The following is a 20,028-nucleotide window of genomic DNA, read 5'->3' as shown; positions in this document are numbered from 1 at the left end:
CGGCTCGGGTCGGGTCTCGAATAGGCCTTCCGCGGAGCCCGAACAACGGTAAACCGGTGTTTAATAAGAAATTATTTGCCGCTCTTCCGGCGTCTAATGGCTCATCTTAAGACCGTATTTAGGGACTTAACTTCAGCACTGCATAAAACACGAGCACCCCAGTATATTCCTCAACGTCGCGCACCGGGATAATATCGTCGCAACAAGGACTAGAATAAAAATTTTCGCTTCAACCAAGCACGATGAAATTTTTGGCACACATTCATAAATATCCGTATTAAATAATGGTGTAAAAATAATCTTCCGTAGATTATCCAGAATTCTATTCAGGGAACCTCGATGATAAAAATCGATCAATTGTTATCAAAACTGATTACATCGTGTTGGAAAGCGATCTTTTAGCATATAATAATTATTAAGATGTACATATTTTAATCCTATGAAAAATATTATTTTCGCGATGCTTAGTTTTTTTTCGAAAATTCGATTGTAAGATCACAACAGGTTTGTGATTAACATCTCATTAAATCTCAAATAGCATCGATTGTTCAGATTCTAAATGGTGTCATTCTTGAACTATGCGTCTTTAGACCTCCAATTTTAAACTGAATTTTGAATTGAACATTACAATGATCTACTTTCATTACGGAAAAATTCAATCAAATAAACCTGTTAATTTAAAGTTCAATGTTATCAGTGCTGCTAAATAAAAAGAATGAGAAAGTTTATTTTAGTACCGTTATAACAAATAATCTCCATCTTAACAAACGTCTAAGATCAAAATTTTAAAAGTCTCTTCTTATTATATCATAATTACTTACCGATATTAAAGGATGTTGTCAATATATCTAAAAAGACATATTTCAAATTTAACAACAAATTTAACAACTTACAGGTAACATTACAAACTAAAATTTCATTAATAAATCTTTTAGAATCTACGCTTCAAATTTTTCATTTTCGTCCATTGCTTTTTATTCGCAGTTCATTATTGCCACGACAGCATTTTATTATACGCTTGTATACGTTTGCGTAGGATTTTGTTTAATAATAGAAATAGATGAGCGAGGTAGTAGTTTTTTAGCTTATAGATCTCCGGTAGATATCCGTAGCAGATAGAAAACGGGTTTCGATAAATCATGCTCAGTGTTGGAATAGACAGGACTTGATGCGGATCTAACAACGCGAAACGTAAGACGGAAAAAGATTTATTCCCGCGGAAAGGAAGACTGACGCGGGCCGAGATGAAAGAAGCAGCTGGGTCGGGATGGAAGATGAAGGAAAAATGCGATAAAGTGTACAATGGGGAGATGAGATCCGGAACTAGAGCGTGCCATGTCTTAATTAACACGTTGAACGCGGTGATCAAATGGTTTAATGGCGGTATCGCATTACGATGTCATCAAACAGGAAGACCAATATCGTACCACTTAAGACATTTTCTTATCTAAGAAAACTAGCTATACGTTTTCGAAACGCAGATATATAAAGTCAAAAGATACAGAGAGATCTTTTTTTTAATATAAAAAGAAATAGTTTATTTACAATAACTTATTATTTATCGTATATGATTCCATATTTTTAAAGTAACCAAGGTGTATTATTTTTGTCTTGTCTTTAAAATTATATTTATCTCTGAAATACAGTAATATAATTTAGTAGAAATAAAATAAAATAAATTCTTCTTTAAAGAAAACAAGTAGTATATGCAATATAGAATACAGAAGATTTAATTATTATATAAGGAAATATTGAAACACTTTTACAAATGATATTACTTATTATGCCATTATTACTTAATATTTCCTTTTTAATGATATTACTTATTATATAAATGATAAAAGTTACGTCGGTTCTTCCTTACTTACTAAATTAAATTTATGGAGTACAAAAAACGCTATAAACATTTTATTTATCGCTAAATGTTGCATGAATAATGAATAATAATAATAATAATTTGTTATTAAATTTGAATCATGTATATTCTACATCGAATGTTAATAACTTCTGAATATTGTAACGATGGATTGAGTATTATAAAATGACAAGTACATCATTGAATATCATCGGGGCTTTTAAACTGTCAAAATACGTTTACATTTGACAGTAAAAGCCCACGACCATCGTTATTCTGACACTATGACAACGTAATAATTACTAGTTAATATACTTCATTTCTTAAAAACAATGAATACATATGCAATAACAAACTGCGAGATTGTTATTTCAGTTGAAGCCTGGATAGGAATTACTTCTAAACTGAAAAAGTTAGAACGTTTAATGCTACACTGGCAAAGGTCGCGATCTACTGTCATGTTGAAACGATCCTTTAATAAAAAGTGGAGATTCGATCCAAAATTCCAAGTCCGTCAGGACATGAGGGATAGATCATAGAACAGTCTTCATGTCTCCTACCAGCTGCAGCAGCATCCAAGTACTCTTGATCCATGTTCGATTCGCTCCCATGATCTGGGCTAGAAATGAAACGTTCAATTGAAGATAGAGAATAACAGCGGTCATAAATTTAAGACAAGTACAATGCTTCTTGTGATGGATTGCGATTCGTAAGACGTCGCTTTAGAGAAGATTTGCATTCATAGTACAGTAAAATTCTCCCTAATTGACGCTCAGCTTGGAAACGAAAATGGATAATTTTGGAAGAGAAGATGTGATTATTCGTAACTTGCGACTCGTTTTTATAGTCGCTGATCGTCAACAAAACGAGCAGCAAGGCTCGATTAATCGTATCTTCTCTTCCCAAATTCTCCATTTTTGTTTCCAAGCTGAGCGTCAATTAGGAAGTATTTGCTGTACATTCTACTAATTTCTCTTTTCTTCTCTTTCGTTCTCAACTTTTGTCTATTTCTGTAACTGTGTCACGAAATTACAATTTAATTGCTAATGTAATCTTACCTAAACAGTAAATGTAATAGTTCTCCGATTAGGCCTTCGTCTTCCAGCGGCGTTGCTGCTGCTTCGCAAATGTTCTTTTTGAGGCAACTCTTCCCGTCGATGTTCCTCCTAGAAATATTTCGTTGACGGTGTTAATTAAATCGTATAATTCTACTAGAATTTATTACTAATTTTCAGTCTCAAGCATTATTTGAATAAAACATTCGAAAAACGATCATTTAAATAAAGTATCACCTTTTCTTGTTCAATACAGCTTTCAAATAATTAGTTTCTTCGAAGAAACAAATGGTTTTTCTCGGTATTATATTCTTATCTGGCTATTAAGTGAAATATGTTTTTGTTTTCTTTTCTTCTTCTTCGTCGTTTAACGCTGTATCGACTTCTCGGTCATTAGCGATGGAAATACGGTGCTGTTATTTTATGTACCCTGGGTAGTTGTTGTTAGATTTTGTGCCATAGCTAAGTTTGTATTGGAATGATCGCACTATTGATTTCTGAAATAGCTTCTGATGTTTTACGGATGAATAATGCATAATGAGTAATGTATATTCTATATTGAACATTAATAACTTCTAAATACTTTTATTATTTATATTACTATATTTATATATTATATATGATATATTATTATATTTATTATTTATATTATTATTTTCATTATAACCGTACGCTTAAGTTTGAGATTGAACAGCTACAGCCACTCCTAAGTGATCTTATTTATAACTCGATTGTCGATCGCTGTAGTTTTTAACATTTTATTTACCGGAAGCCTATTTATAAGCTTCTCAATAACTGAACTGTGTCTAAAAGAGAAGCTCAATAATTTTCTTTTAAATAATTATTTCGAAAGAATTTGGAATGCTATATTAATCTAAATAATTTGGTGGATTATAGATGAAAGCATTGTAATTTTTTAACAAATTTATAAAAAATCCGTAACTGTTCATCGGATCGTAAAAGGACTATTGCAAAAGTGCCGATAGATAAAGTGTTAAAATGCGGAACTATAAGAAAATGTTACGAAACTCGGTCTTTGAAGCAGCAATCCTGGCTTCCTGCCTCAAAACTTGAACAGTTCGAATCGAATAAGATTCTCACCTGTCTAGTTCGCTCTCGAGAATATCATAGACAGCTGTTCTCTCGTTCCAATCGACATTTCTGCGTCGTCGCGACGAGCCCTCGAAGAAATTGGTGAAGAAGGTAGCGTTGTCCGGCAGACTGTACTGGAATTGTATATTTTGGCCGTAAACCAAGGTTCTACCGGACAGCTGCACCGGTATCGCGATTCCGATAAGTAGCTGAAAAATATAAAAGAGGGGAAATTTAGAAAATCACAGAATAAATCAGTTTCATTTCAATATAAAATACAGTCGTGGACAAATACATGTGGGTATGTTTCAGAACGGAATTACTTTTTAACAATCAGACTGCACTTTTGAGGGATACTAGAGGGACTATTGTACTAGATAATATCTAAACAAATATTTGCAAAAGTTACAATTCGTTAGAATGATGAACAAAATAAAAAAGTGATGTTTTTTACCTTTTTTATCTGAGCCTATAATGAAATTACAAACAATGCATCTCGATAACTTATATATGCATATTGAAAATTTCATCGAAATCGATTAATATTTCGGTTAATAACATGGACAACACATTTTCTATTTTAAAATTGTTGAAATCATAAATACTCTTGCACGGGAAATGATTGAATAAATTTCATAATTTGAGCGTACATTATAATAAATACGGAGAGAGTAAAAATAAATTATCTTGTCATTCTTATAAAACAACACCTGTTAATTATTTTTAGAGCTTTGCAGGTTTAGTGTTAAAGGAGCCTTGTATAGACTAGAAGTCGTAATCCATTTGAAACTTAATTGGACAAAATTAGTTTGTCATTAGTTTGAAATACACACTCGTACTCACGATTTCTATCCGCTCTGTTCCTACATACGTATCGCAAGTTTGAACTGTTTGAGGTAACACGAGTTCGTTCCACTACTATGTTGCAAGTTTGAAGTGATGTAAGTGAAGTGGCTAGTTATTATGACTATCGGCGTATTTCAAGTTGTTTTATTCCGAAAAACAAGTTATAAAATACCTAAAATGACACTAAGAAGATACTCTAAGGTTTCCAATTTCGGAAACATTAACGTGATGACTGCACTACAAATTCATGCATTTATAACAAAAATATATAAAATGCAAAACTGTAAAGACATTAGAAAAATTTGTAAATATTATTACTGGACTGCGGATTTCACGAATTTGTAACAAACGTGATCAGGTACAATTTAAAACAATAGATGGACTTAATGAATTTAAGAACATCAATGTATGAATTTCAAATTATTAAAATGACTACAGGAAGAAAGAAATTTCTGTTTGACTCGCGTATCTTGCAATTGATGCAAGCAATTTTTATTTTGTATAAAGATCCGCAGTGTAGTTATTATACGACTAATTAAAACCTTTAAAAGGAATACCTTCGTATTTAATTTCTGTTTCCTGTAGTTGATTTGGGAAATTTTAATTCTGCATTAAGATCACAGACTCATGCTTTTGGAGACTGTTTTAAAATATAAAATTGATTTCAAATTATTCCAGTTCGACAGAAGATTTTTTCAGGATTCGGTGAGAGAAAAATTCGATTAATTTTGGTTAATAGTAACATTTCTTAATTTCATAAGTTAATAGCATTTTCGAAGTTTGCAATTGTGCATTGTAAATATATTTGTAAGAGCACAAAGATCTGCAGTATAATGACAACTATTAATCAGTATTTATGAAAATGATTACACACTTATCGTATCGACCTTGCTTTTAAACGATTGCAATTAATTTAATTAAATGAATCAGTCCATTGTACATTATAAAGAGAATTCATAAAATTATTATTTTTCTTCCATATTAATTGTGGAATATCGATTCTTGTTCACACGGAAGGATCGTCTCACTAAATCCGGTATGATTTAATCGAATCACTGGTGGAACTTTCTGCAACGTATTTCCCACAACGTACAAGTTCAAGACATTTAATTGATTTCGCCGTCCATGTGCAAGCGGAACAACTAATACACGGTTAGTTCCTCAACAAAACTTCGCCGCTACGTTGCTCGCGAGTTCTGTAACGGTGATATTAGGAGAAGTCTGATATTAGGCGACCCACGGTTGTAGACCAGAGAACTGTTTGGATTTCCAACGCAGGCAACAATCATTCCTCGCAGAGTCGCTTCGGTCGGCGAGCGTCGGCGTTAGGAGAGCATTCGAGCCCGGAGCTCGAGTAGCTCGAAGCCTTCGAATATCACCAATCAGCCGGTGATTATCGATTCACCGTAGAGATTTCTTCTCATTCTAACCGAACGAAAAAATAAGTCCCGTCCCCGAGGTTCGCGGCGTGGAAAGGATCGACGAAGAAGAGAAGGATCGATGGGGAACGGAAGAAACAAACGAGCCGGGCTCCGGTTCCAGCCACTTCCAGCCCGTTCATTTTCATACGCGATGGAGCAATTTGTCCGCGACGGAGGCCCATTCATCGGTTGAAAGGGAGTCCGGGCGAAAAAATTCATCACCGAAAGTACGTAAGCGTGTAAAACAGCCAGAGAATAAAAGCCGGCCGTAATCCTGCTTTCTTTGGCCCGGGAGAAACCGGATCGCCGAGAAGTTTGACGATGACGCTCTCCTGTTTTTCCTCGGTGTCTTCGGCTCGGGCTAAATGGGCTCTCGGTCTCGTCTCGGGCTCGGGCCCGGGCTCGAGCATGGGCGTGACCGGCTAAAGAAACTGCAGCGAAAAAGAGCGCGACGAACGAATGCAATATCGCTTCGCGTCTCCTTTGCCATCGTCGATGAAAGCAGGCTCGGTAACACGAGCTAAACGAATCGAAGGACCCATCGAGGAAACGTTAGCTGCGAGAAAAGGTGACGACGGCACAGGAAACCAGCGAATTCGGCTACGTTCGCGTCGCGATCACGATGAAATCATCAGGGCGCAGCAATCAGAGCGAAGAAATAAGCTTTTATTTAGCCGAGATTTATTTCTATTGCTCAAACCTCGCGTGTACAACCAAAATGTCCACAATATTTGGAGCTAGTTATTTAAAATATTTTTTATACATTTCTTTTCACGAGCGGTTTTACGATATTTTGCAAGAATTACTAAAAATTTCCAAAAGATGCATAGAAAAAAGAATAGGAAGCCATCAAAAAGAGGTAAAAATAAGATGAACCTATAATTACTATTGTCACTGCTGCCATCGTTCACGCCGGATAAGACAAACTGATCCAGCGTCTGGTATATTTTTACATTTTGTGAATTACAAGAAAAATAGGTATATTTCTCACACCCCATGTGTTTGATACAGGCTGTAAAGAAAGGAAGTTTATTACTGTTACATGAAACTTTCAAACACAACTTTTATTGCCGTTTTGATCAACGCGATAACATTTTACACAGAATAACCAAAAGTCGTTCAGTTCACAGGCGACTACGTTGTAGCAGAACGAATTTTTTGTGGCAACGGGAATTTCGAAGATTCCGACGCTGATGTTTCATCTCTTTGTCGTGCAGCGTAGCTTCTAACACAAATGTGTTCCAAGAGACAACAGACCGAGACGCCGGTTTTCTAAACGATGGTTTTCGAAACAGAGCAGATTCGAATCAAGGCGGGGCTGATTAAAGATGCGCTGATATTAAAGCTGGCCCGACAACGACGGTTCTTTGCGTAGGAAAAGTAATTGCCAGACAGAGAAGATCCACGGAGAAGGCAAACTTCTCTCGCCCGCTAACTTCGCAGGATTGTTAAACGGAACTTTTGCAAGTGTAAAGAATTCGACGACCGGAAGGGTGGAGGGGCGGGAATCGGGTTGAGGGTGGCACGGAATCGCGAAAGAGACCGAAGATAGAGAAAGAAGTTTCCTCGCCGCCCCGTTCCCCGCAGGCTCGTCGGCCGCGCCTTTGAACCGTCGCTGAAGGAGGATAAATGTGCTGGGTGTAATGAAATGAAAAGTCTGGGGAAATGGAATCAAAGGAACAGCAAAAATCGCCTTGCTCGAATGGCAAAAGAAATCGTGCTTATTCTGGAATCTGCATGGTATTTTGCGCGTCTCGAGGGACCGACGGGAATAAATGTGGCGGGATAAACGCGGCAGATGCGGACACAATCCGCGAGCGGCTGGAATCGTTCGGGATTCTGAACCGCGGACGTCGTCTTTTCAGGAGAAGTCAAGAAAACATGTTTGTTGGGAGATGAACGAATATCATTCACGTTATGAAGCACGGCGGATGCGGCTGGCTGGACCGAGATTCGCTGGAAAGTAGTGTTGGCTCGTCTGTGGTCAGACCACGCGGATCTTTTGATTTCTAGAACCATTTCAATGTCTTCTTTTATTAGAACTTTCAGTACGGCGTTTCGCAGAAATGAGCGACTGAATTGTAGCACTTGACTTAATTTTGAAATGAATTTTAGCGCGAATATTTGGTTCGGCTTTGTAAAGCCCGACGAGATTCATAGCGTACTCACGGTAACATTTTTTTAAAGTGCTAAAATGAAACTGCCTATTTGATCCGTAGTTTGTAGTCGGCTATACACTTTTTGCACGCAAATGTTCAAGAAAATTGGATTAACGTTTGAATGGAAAAATAAGCAAAAGAAGTGTTATTTTTTAAATGTAATTTGTAAACTTATCGAGACATTGAAAATCGGATTGCGAAGCAGGATTCCTTATTGAAAGATGGAAGATTGATGGAAGATTGAATCCTTATGGAATCAGGGACTGTACGAACGACCTATTAAATATAGCAGAACTTTTGTAACGCTATTCCGTGTGATATCTCCGCGTTAATATGTGACTCGTCAGTTGAACCTAATATTCCGTGGACGTGTAGAATATAGCAGAAATAATAAAAGCAGTGATTTTAATAAACATGTATACTTAATAAACTATGACGACTAACGAAATCCCGACGGAAACTTCGTCGGTCCGTCAAGCCGTAGAGGTAAAAATTCCATCCGCCAAAATTTACAATAGTGGAGCACTGAACCTCATCAATAAAATGACATCAGTGCGGTTTTTAAATTTATTATAGTTAACGTCTAGCAAGTAAAACGGAAAGATGGAGTAACTCAACAGTTTGACGCCAGAAGTAACGCCAAGAACGGTAACGCCAAGGAACAATGACACCGCGTAAATCGGTGAAGATGAAATCTCTCTTGGCTTCTTCTACGCCAAGTGTGATTGAGAGCGGTATCACTTTCCTACTGTCGTCACGCTACTGGATTATCTTGATATCACTGACAATGTTTTTATCGACACGATTTCAGCGACGTCGCATTTCATCGACATTGTTTATATGCCAACACGTTGAAATCGCCGACAAATATTTACACATCGACTCTCGTTTCACCGACAAGTGTTCGCTGACAAATGTTTCCGAACGAATTAAAACACGGATACATTAATTACACGTGTACCCATGTATTTTGGAACTCGTGCACTCTAGTACCCCTGTAACCATGTATTAATAAATACACGGGTTAATACACGGATATATTGACGACACGTATAACGTGTGTATGCAATACCCGTTCAAAACCGACATCCTCGCGCGGAACGGTTCGGCTCCGACCAAATGAGGGCGCGTACGAACGGTGTGAATCGGTGCACGGTTCGGGCATCATCGGTCGGAGCCGAACCGTTCCCAGAAACGCGAGCGAAAGGGTACCACACCAGCACTGTACTACAAATATTAGGGAGTGGGGGAAAGTGAGTGGTTCGATCCGGCCTACGTGACCCTAGCGCCGTAATCCAGCGCGTCTTCTGGCCTTTTATTAATAACTTGAACATTAATTATTTCGAGAACTATAAGGCGTCTGCCTCTAAAACCGGGTATCATTGGATTCAGCTTTACAAGCTCCATCACTGTACCAAATCTGATCAAAAAGTGAGCGTCAACCCCGGGGACCTCTTCTTGTAATTTTCTTTTGTTTGAAAAAGCATTTTAATAGTTTGAAACTAATAGTTTGAACTATGTTTAATAAGAATTTAATTACAAGCAAAATACTATATTTTGGACTTTAATAAAGTATTATTTACCTATCGCGAAACGTCTTTTTGCACATAATCACTAATGCAATAAATGCACAAAAAATATTTTTCGTAACATTCGTGCTCTAATAATCGCGTATTGTAAAAGATTAATCTCCGACAGTTTCCAAATCCAAGAATTAAAACTTGAAACTATCGCAGGAAAACGCGATATGCAAAAAGACCCTATGTAACTAGGAAACAGATTACCGCGTAAAGAATTGTCGGACAGTTCCATGGTCAGTGTATTCGTGAACGTTTTCAACAATATCTACGCAAATATGTGAATTTAAAAAAAAATAATACTTTGAAATATTGAAATATTAAGTATACAGAAATATCGAAGTATGCGAGATATTAAATATCAACACGGATATATTAACTACACGTGTATACGTTTGTATGCAATACCTGTTCAAAATCAACATTCCTACGTGAAACGGTTCGGCTCCGACCAAATGAGGGCGCGTACGAACGGCGTGAATCGGTGCACGGTTCGGGCATCATCGGTCGGAGCCGAACCGTTCCCAGAAACGCGAGCGAAAGGGTACCACACCAGCACTGTACTACAAATATTAGGGAGTGGGGGAAAGTGAGTGGTTCGATCCAGACTACCAGAACTCTCGCGCCGTAATCCAGCGCGTCTTTCTGGCCTTTTATTAAAAACTTTAACACTAACTATCTCAGAAACTATAAGCCGCCTGCCTCTAAAACCGGGTATCATTGGATTCAGCTTTACAAGCTCTATCACTGCCAAATCTCATCAAAAAGTGTGAGCGTCAACCTTGACATAACCTCTTCTTGTAATATTCTTCTGTTTGAAAAAGCATTTTAATAGTTTGAAACTAATAGTTTGAACTATGTTTAATAATAATTTAATTACAAGCAAAATACTATATTTTGGACTTTAATAAAGTATTATTTACCTATCGCGAAACGTCGTTTTGCACATAATCACTAATGCAATTAGGCAGATTAAAGTCATTGAATGTATTGGTACAATAAATGCACAAAAAATATTTTTCGTAACATTCGTGCTCTAATTATTGCGTATTCTAAAAGATTAATCTCCGACAGCTTCCAAATTCAGGTGTAAAAACTTGAAACTATCATAGGAAAACGGTTACTATATCTTAAGATGAAAGGGCGTGGTTCATCCTTCGTACCGTAGTTAGGGAGCGAATGATCTCAGAGGTAACAACATATTTTATTTTTCTATGTTTTATTTATTTATTTATTTATTTATTTATTTATTTATTTATTTATTTCTATGTTATTTCTCTTTTCTTTTTCTTATCTTCATCGCATTTATTTTTCCATGCTCGCGAATCAGAGGCCCTATAAAATCATGAATTTCGGTCACTCGGCTAATCCTAAGGCTAACGGACGATGTCAGGGCATAAGGTCCACACCAAGAAAGTCACCCGATATCCTTCAGCCGTACCCGAGTCGTAAACTGATAATCAAAGAGACACTGAATAGTCTCTCAAAAATGGCATCGTCAAAATCGAGCGCAGCCTAAACCTACACAGAAAAACGAGACGATGCGACAATATTCGCGTCGTGACAACTTCGAACCGCGTGATCCCAAAGAATTGTAAACGCAACGTATACTCTTATTCGAGGTTCCCATTCAGTTGAGGTTCCCAACATTTTCCAAATTTTCAAGGAATCGTCGAGCAGGTAAAAATTGCGGCGTCTCGTTCAACAGACCGTGGATAACGAATAGCATCGTGCTTAGTATTTCTGACGGCTCTACGACGTTATGTCTTTTATTCGGGGTTGTAGCACGCTTGAATTCGAGTTGCTCGCCGAGAGCGATGCGCCATCTTATAACCGTACGGCTCGTTCTATTTGTGCAGAAGGATTCAAAGGGAACGGCGCCGGGGAATCTCGACACCTCGGCACGAGCGGGGAACGGATATACGAAGCACGGGAAACGCGAAGGAGCTCCTCCTCGCGTTTCGAGCGGCTCGGCTGATAGGAAGACACAAGGCGCGTGGAGAGGGGTGGGGGAGGTGAAATAAAGCTCGACAAAGGGTGGGAGCAAGAGGGAACGGAAAATTACAGCGGGGCCGCGGCTCTTTTTTCCTATTCGTGGGAAATTTCGTCGGCCTCCGCGAACGCAGTCCTCGTATTTCAACTTTTGAAATACCGCTTAACCCCCATTCGTTTCCAAGATATTACGGCGTCGGTGAACTTTCTTTCTTCCAGGTGCTCCTTCCTTCGCTCCCTCCTGCCTTTATTCCACCCACTCCTTTCACTCGGCTCTTCATTTGCTTCCCACCTAGCCGTTGCCATTTGCTCGCCGACTTGTATCACGAATCGCCAAGGTTCGATTTCCGCGGAAGGGTTTAGCAGGATAAGCATGAGGAATCAGCTTCCACGCCGTTTTTCATTTTTGTTTGTGTTCCACACGATATCCTTAGCTTGCGATACAATTGTGTAAAATTTCTGACCTTTACCTCCACGTTCAAGGTAATACAGTAAATTCTCCCTAATTGACGCTCGAATTGTGCACAAAAATGGACAATTTCGGAAGAGGAGATACGATTATCCGAGCCTTGCGGTTCATTTTTATAGTCACGAATTGTCGACAACTGTAAAAAGAAAACGAGCGGCGAGGTTCGAGTAATCGTATCCCCTCTTTCCAGATTGTCCATTTTTGTGGGCGATCCAAGCGTCATTTAGGGAGACAATCTGAGCGTCAGTTAGGGAGACATTACTGTACATTGTCAAATAAAACAGAAGTTTCCCATGAGGCAGTCGCCTCCGTCCGATATAGTGTTTACAAACATTAATTGTTGCGAACTATTATGTACTGTTTCTTGCTCAGAAGAAATCCGCTGAGAAAAGGGTTGAACCGATTTCCAGCAACCCACCCATGTACGTTAACGCCCTCTCAGAGGTACGGTAAACGCTAGGGTAAAATGATCGCTTCTTATTAGTCTCAAATTAGACGCACTACTGAATTTTCACGAAACGAGGGACTCGAGTCCGGCCGATTAAAAACGAACAACGCGTCCTGACTCCCGTCGCCTCTCGCTCCTCCGTGATCTCCATTTTCGGCTAGGAGCACATCAGACGCGTGTTTTGGGCTTCGTGTATTGTACATTATTTACGCGACCACAGGCAAGCGGGACGCTCGACGGAAATCAGGAGGCTTAAAACAATCGAGACAAAGTGAAACAGACGCAATAAATACAAGATGCAAGAGATGCTTCATCCCTAAAGCATTAACTTCAGATTCTTTAGATGAACACATGATTATTTGTAATTACTAATTAATTACTAATGTTAACTACTGATTAGCATCTTGATAAACTTTTCATTGGATTATGGAGCAAACGTGCTGTACTATACACATATTTTCTATATTTATGTTGTATTATATAATTTTTTTAAACGGTTATCTAACGTAATGCAATTACATAATTCATTTGTCACAAATGTTCGATGCTACAAAGTAACTAATTGAAAATAATCGTGTTTTGCTCGTGCAGTATAGAAATTTTACGGATATCTTACGCTTAAGTTAACGTATAACGTCAAGATATATGTAATATACGTAATATGGGGAAAGGTGAAAATGAAGCACTACGCATAAATTAAATGACGCAAAGGCCAAGAGGCAGGGGGAATCGGTCGCCCGCTCCACCTAGCCTCTTCTAATGTTCACACTGTTGATTATTATTGGCTAAGTTATGCGCTCATCAAGAGACGTGATTGGGTGGAGCGGGCGACCGATCCCCCTTGCTCCTCGCGTCGATTAGCTTGTGGGTCTTCTCGTTTACCAATAGAAGTGGGTTTCCCTCTGCCGAAACAACTAACTTCTTCTGAGAAGAAGTAGACAATATTAAAAACGGAATGTTTTTATCATCGTCAATGTTTGTAAACACTATCTCGGACGGAGACAACTGCGGTAGAAGAATAGACAACTAAATCATTTACAAGTACGAACAAACTTTAAAGTCGATTTTTTCGAGAACGGAGCCCCGGTTAAAAAGATGTTATATCATATTGTTTTCTTACTTTTTCACGTAGAATCACCCCCCTCGGTTCCACTACGAATTCCGACCCATACTGTACATAAAATAAATACAAATGTCGCTAGAAATAATTACTCTCTATAAATCTTGAGTAATTATTTGTCATTCAATTTTTGAATTTAATATATATTTGATTACAAGAGTAACGATGTTTGTAATGGTGTCTCTAATGGTTTTGCCTGTAAAATGTATTAACACGTAACGTCGATCACACGTATACGCGTGACACAATTCTACGTCTCTGCTTAGAAATTAATTATCCAATATAGTTGCTTAAATTTCTGTAGAATTCCTACAATCTAGGAAAATTTAAAAATAATCACTTCAATATATTTTAACCCCGCAGCTTTGAATACAATAACTAAATAATTTTGATTTCGTGCGATTTTCCGAGGATTGCTCGACGCACTATAAATCATAGACTAAAAATCTGGCGTACCAGACGCGATCTCCCGTAAGTTGAAATTTTCAAACCCGGTCGCTCGGTTCACGTTCTTAAGTGAAAAACGACACGTGATCGATCATATAATTGTTTCTGAAGCGAGCCGAGTCTCGGCGCGCGTACTTGTTTGCGCGAGGAGACAGAAGTAATTGAAAGTCGTTGCGCTTCTTTGCGGCGCCCTCCGCCCTTCCGCTCGCTCATCCTCCTCCTCCTCCTCCAGTGTTACTTCTTTTTCGTCGCGCTTTGATGTCGCGCTTTTTGACGCAGTGCAGCTCCGTCTGTTTAGATACACACTGACCCAGAAACGGCGAATTTTATTTCCCGTCCCGGCCTTTTCCTTAAACGCGGGCATCGAAATATTTGCCGTGTCGCGCAGAGCCGCGGGAAATCCCCCAATCAGCTGTCTCCCTCCCCCCACCGTCGATCAGACAGGGTTCCACGACTTTATGGCCCCCTGCATCTCGACAAATTGCTGCGACACGCTCCTGCTTGCCTCGTGCCTGCGCATTGACCTGGAGGCGTCGGGTTCTTGATTCTTCGATCGCTTCGCCCGTTTCTTTCACGCTTTCCCGCATTCTAACGATCAGTTATGCTCGCCAAAGTATCCGTTGTCGAACCTCGAACACGCCTTTCACAACCTCTCTTCCACGGTAGTTTGAAACTATTATTCGACAGAAGCGGAGGTCCAAGTAAAGGGCAATCAGATTGTTAATTATTCGATTATTCGCAAATAAAGGGCACTTCGAATGGAAGTAAAATGGTATCGATCAGGTCGTATCCCGTAATAACTTATTCTTTAGTAACCCAGATATTTATTAGAATGTGAAGACTATCGAATGCTCAAGGCGTTCTTGTTGAAAATTTCAATAGAATATGAAATGTTACGCAAGAAGGTATCGGCGATTCTTAACTGTATAGTTCGACATTTTTATATGGGTGAGAAATAATTGATGCAGTTTGGCTACAGTGAATGTAGGAACGCAACGTTTACATGTAAATTGGCAACGAATTTGCAATTTTTAGGAAAGGCCAATTTAATCTGATGCGTGAGGTAAGATTTAATCGTTGCAATGCATAACTCCTTTGTTTGTGAAGAAGAAACAATAGGACAACGTTCCACATTGTGGTTAAAAATGAAATGAAATTAAGAATATTGATAAGTCAGTATGCGGCATAAAAGTTACAGCGAGCTATGTGTATGTAAATATGTATATATGTATACACAAAAACATCAGGAACAAGAACACGAATCTGTAACACATTTGTTATGTTTCGTGTTTCATTATCCAAATGATTGTTGCGTCCAGAGACAAGGGCCATAAAAAGGTCCCACCATTGGGGAAACCCTCTCAGGCCCCAACAAGGGTCAAGGCAGACACCCCCCTCCAAGGGGTGATTCGTGCCTTGACCAATAATAAACAATCTATCCCCATCCACGGTGCTCTTCCACAACTTTCCAGCGTTGGAAGAGCATTCTTCCACCAGCGCTCGCAGAGAGTGCAACACAAAAAATAAAGTTCTCTAAGACTACTAGAGACCCTTCCACGTCATTAGTTTGCCGTAGGAAGCGCGAATCGAGCGTACAATAGTTCGGTCGCGCATGTACGTTAGGCGACTAACCGAACGTACGGACAAAACAATGATTACAATTGCAAGTAATAATTATATGTGACCGAAATTCTCTTTTCGTTGTCCATCATTACTGATGATGGAAATTTATTTGCGTTGGTTATAACAGATATCGTTGAGAGAAACACAATTTCGATTGTTTTTAACTATACTGCGGATTTTTATGCAAGATACTGGAGTTACATAAATAGTTATTATTTCTTTTTCAATTATTTCAACGAGTTAAAATTAATACAACAGCTTTTCATAATTTTTTAAACGTTTCTATTGTTTTGAATTTGATCTAGTCTTTTGTGCTATAAATGCATAAAATCCGTTAGATAATTGTCATTAATGAGAAAATTGATTCCGGTTGATAATAAACTGTTATTCGAGACAGAAATTTTATTCCAAACGATAACTATTATTGGTGACCGAAATATTCCGTCGTTGATAAATATTACGAGTGATCGATACAGAATTTTCCTCATCAACTGTTGTAAATAACTGGAATAACTTCTCCGTATTTAAATTATAATAAACGAACGAAATTAAATTTCCGTCATCACTGTAACTGTTATTTGTAATAAAAAAAATTGAAATCTTATATTCACGTGGTAAATTAATTATTAACAATTTCTTTAAGAATTATCAATCAATAGTTTCAACTTGAATAATAAACACAACAAATTTTTCAAATACCTGTCATATTTTGTGTCTCTGTCTTTAAATTCATTTCAATTAGCTCGACGTACGTATCTCCGATATTCGAAGATGCAACATTGACAAATTCGTACATTTGTCAGAGAAGTAAATTTGTTCAGTTCCAATGTCGCGCACGCTTAAGATATCGGATCACTGGTAAAATATCACCCTGAAGTGTGTTATATGTTGCGAAACAGTAGCATTAATTCATTTAAGAGACGGGAACACGGTTAACCAACGGCGAAAGCTGGATCTTGCGAACCTCTTAAAAATGTAACTCTCCTTTAATAAACCCAGGTTATTACTATAAATAATTGTATCGCGGTAGGGGCGAAAGGCAGTAGTCAAAGCGTCAACTGCACATTTCCGTCGACCGTGATTCCGCAGAAAGCCGGCGTAACTGGAACGGGAGACGCGAGTAATTGAGAATGCCAGCGCCAACGATGGTAGCCAAAGCAAACAGGACATTTTGCTCCCGGCCGCGACAAGTTTGAATGAGAGCTACAGAAAGAGTCGACCGATTTAATTAGAAAATTTTAGATGGGGACTTTAGGTAAGGTTCGAGTTAATTATTGGCCGCGGATCGGGTCGGAGAATGGCAAGTCGAGACATTTCTCTCTATTTAAAGTTTCCGCTACTTCTCCGTCCGGCGAGGCAGAAGGCGAGACAAGGTAAGGGAAGATAGGAGAAGGCGGGAGAAGGCAGGGTGGTGGGCTGGGTTAAACGCGTCGCTGTTCTAAATCCCGGCGTCACGACGTCGAACTCTCAAGTTCGGTTCAGTTTGCGTACCGTTTCCTGCTACCGATTCCCTTTATGTCCGTTCCGCTGGATCAAGCTACCACGGGTAACGCGTTTAACGGCCATCTAATTAATTCCTCCCAGACGAGCCCGACATCGGAGATGTTAATTGCGGAAGAGGCAGCAGCCTTTGGCCGCCTAGCAACTCGGCCGACGATTCCTTCCGAGTTTTTGCCCCGTTTTTTCATCCCCGAAACTACTTCGAACATCGAACGCGGTTAGGTGGATACCAACCCCGGACTTTCGGCTGCACTCATGCCAGGAAAAATGAAGGGCGAAAGCAGCGGCGAGGATGTGGATAAATTATACCTCCGACTTCTAATTAGATCTAACTGTGCACTGCGAAATTCGTTTGACTTCAGCCAACGAAGGTTATCCTCGCGCATTTTTCGAATAACATGGATTATATTATGGAAGCCTGCTTATTATCTGATCCGCGGTGACGACGACGTTCCGCAAGAATTTCGCCTGACCGCTTCTAGTTGACCTTTCAACCCTTTTGCTACCACGGACGAGATATCTCGCACGTTCAATTATAAGGATCGAGTGTTTATTCGATAGAGGTATAATTGAGTCTCTTTTCATTCGCGCGTTAACAACAATCGGGTAAAACAGTCGTTAAAAAGTGATTAGCAGCAACGTACACACACATAGACAAACGTGTGTTAACGTAGCTTTCTATTATACTACCGACGAACTCGTGCTTTTATTATGTATAAAAAACCGGGTAAAACTGTGGAAATACGTGTACATAAATACTACCGAAAAAGAGACATAAGTGTAACAGGACATCTAATAAAATAAATTACAAATTGGTAATTTGTCGGTGTCAACAGGGTGTTTCATAATTATGTTACCACCCGGAAAAGAGTGATACCTCAGGTCATTCGAAGTAACTTTTTCCTTACCGAAAATGCAATCTGCAGCTTTATTTCCGAGTTATTAACGGAAAACAGTGACCAATGAGAGGCGAGCTCGCCAATCAGCGGAATTGGGCTTCGACCGCTCGTTGGCTCGGCCTCCTCGCGCCAACTGATCTCGCCTCTTATTGGTCGCTGTTTTTCGTTAATAACTCGTAAACGCAGCCGCGGATTGCATTTTTGCTAAGGAAAAAATTACTTCAATTAACCTCAAGAACCCCAATTTTCCACTTGTGCAATAATTTTGGGAAACCCTGTAGATCAAGTGAACTGCACGCTCATTGTTGCGACTGTACATCAACTTACCATGGTGTATTACCAAAGAAGTCATTGGAGGAGCACACAATCAACACAGATCAGCGGCAATACGTCAACATTCAACGAAATGCGAATAAATACCTTGTAATTGCCGCCGAAAGGGTATACAAGTGGTGGAGGATACAACAGTTGCCTCTTCTCACGAAGTTGTTCGGTTGCATACCCCCGAATCCTGTCCACTCCGAGGCAGAACAATAGAAACGCTGTCCACTTCGCGATCATCTGAATAAATATCGTTTGTCCCATGTTCATTATCCTCCGTTTACGGCGACGCGAGGCAAACACGAAAAGCAATGCGGTTTAAATGTCTGGGAACGTGATGTCGCCTACCTCTTTAGCCGAAAGATGACCCAGTCGAAATCAAGAAACCAGTTACGGCTCGTTCCTTGGAGCACAAAGGATCTCGCAGCTGTCGGCAAACTCGCAGCCTCTTGTCTGTCGAGGAACCCGGTCGGTAGAACTTGCAGTTCCTCGGCGAAATTAACGTGTCATCCGTCAACTCGCAGCATAGTTACACCGAGAGGCCTCTGCGGCTGACTGTAGGAGAGCTAAACGAGCTAATTTTCCAACGGATTCAACCGAGGACACCGTTTCAAACCGTTCGTCTTATCCGTTGATCTTTCGAATTTATAAAGCAAACAGTTTTCTTGGCTCTGGTCCCCTCGGCGTGCTAATGAGGAAAGGAAATATCGGTTTTTGTCGCGGTGAAGAAACGTGTTCTTCGTTTTGGGTTCTGCTGGCGGCGATTTTTGTAACCATAGCGACGGGAGTGTGTTATGCTTGTAGGTTTACAGACAATGTTTACGGTCAGGGTTGTTGACTCTGAAATTATTTTGTAAAGATTTCATTTTCAGAAGCGAATGTAGTAATTGTTCCTAATTGAACTACGGATACTATGCATTTCTGATAGCAAGTGATAAGTGAAATATTAAATTGTAGGAACGTTCGAAGTATTTAAGGGTATTGTTACATCCTCTTCGATTTATTCAAATTATTAATAGAATTATTATAATAATTATTATTAATAGAAGTGTTAATAGAAGTCTTATATAGTTTATACAAATTCAAGATACATTAGAAGCATTTGAGATTACTCTTACATTCATTATGATTTAGAAAACTTTTATCACCCGTAAAATATCCACGGTTTTATGCATTGTTCTCCGATCGCTATGAAAATTAACTC

General features: G+C 39.1%; 1 protein-coding gene across 1 annotated transcript; it reads right to left on the bottom strand.

The window, feature by feature from the left end:
- Positions 1 to 1,854: 1,854 nt before the first annotated feature.
- On the bottom strand, positions 1,855 to 19,362 carry LOC117227276 (uncharacterized). Its single transcript, XM_033482391.2, has 5 exons — positions 19,173 to 19,362; positions 18,924 to 19,064; positions 4,012 to 4,211; positions 2,914 to 3,021; positions 1,855 to 2,474 (listed from the first exon to the last, which is right to left on the bottom strand). The coding sequence occupies exons 2-5, from the start codon at positions 19,062 to 19,064 to the stop codon at positions 2,330 to 2,332; spliced, it is 594 nt and encodes a 197-aa protein (XP_033338282.1). The 5' UTR covers positions 19,173 to 19,362; the 3' UTR covers positions 1,855 to 2,329.
- Positions 19,363 to 20,028: the final 666 nt, after the last annotated feature.

This window comes from Megalopta genalis, chromosome 8 (genome assembly GCF_051020955.1).
Source record: "Megalopta genalis isolate 19385.01 chromosome 8, iyMegGena1_principal, whole genome shotgun sequence".
Classification (NCBI taxonomy): Eukaryota; Metazoa; Arthropoda; class Insecta; order Hymenoptera; family Halictidae; genus Megalopta; species Megalopta genalis.
The sequence above is the reverse complement of the archived record's forward strand: the minus strand, read 5'-3'. Positions and strand labels throughout refer to the sequence as shown.

What these genes read in the sequence shown, in the direction of transcription:
- LOC117227276 (XM_033482391.2), bottom strand. Translation starts at nt 19,064, where the DNA reads ATGATCGCGAAGTGGACAGCGTTTCTATTGTTCTGCCTCGGAGTGGAC. An exon ending in CTCGAGAGCGAACTAGACAG is followed by an intron (nt 3,022 to 4,011) that starts GTGAGAATCTTA and finishes AAATATTTCTAG; the next exon opens with GAGGAACATCGACGGGAAGA. An exon ending in CTATTACATTTACTGTTTAG is followed by an intron (nt 2,475 to 2,913) that starts GTAAGATTACAT and finishes TTTCATTTCTAG; the next exon opens with CCCAGATCATGGGAGCGAAT.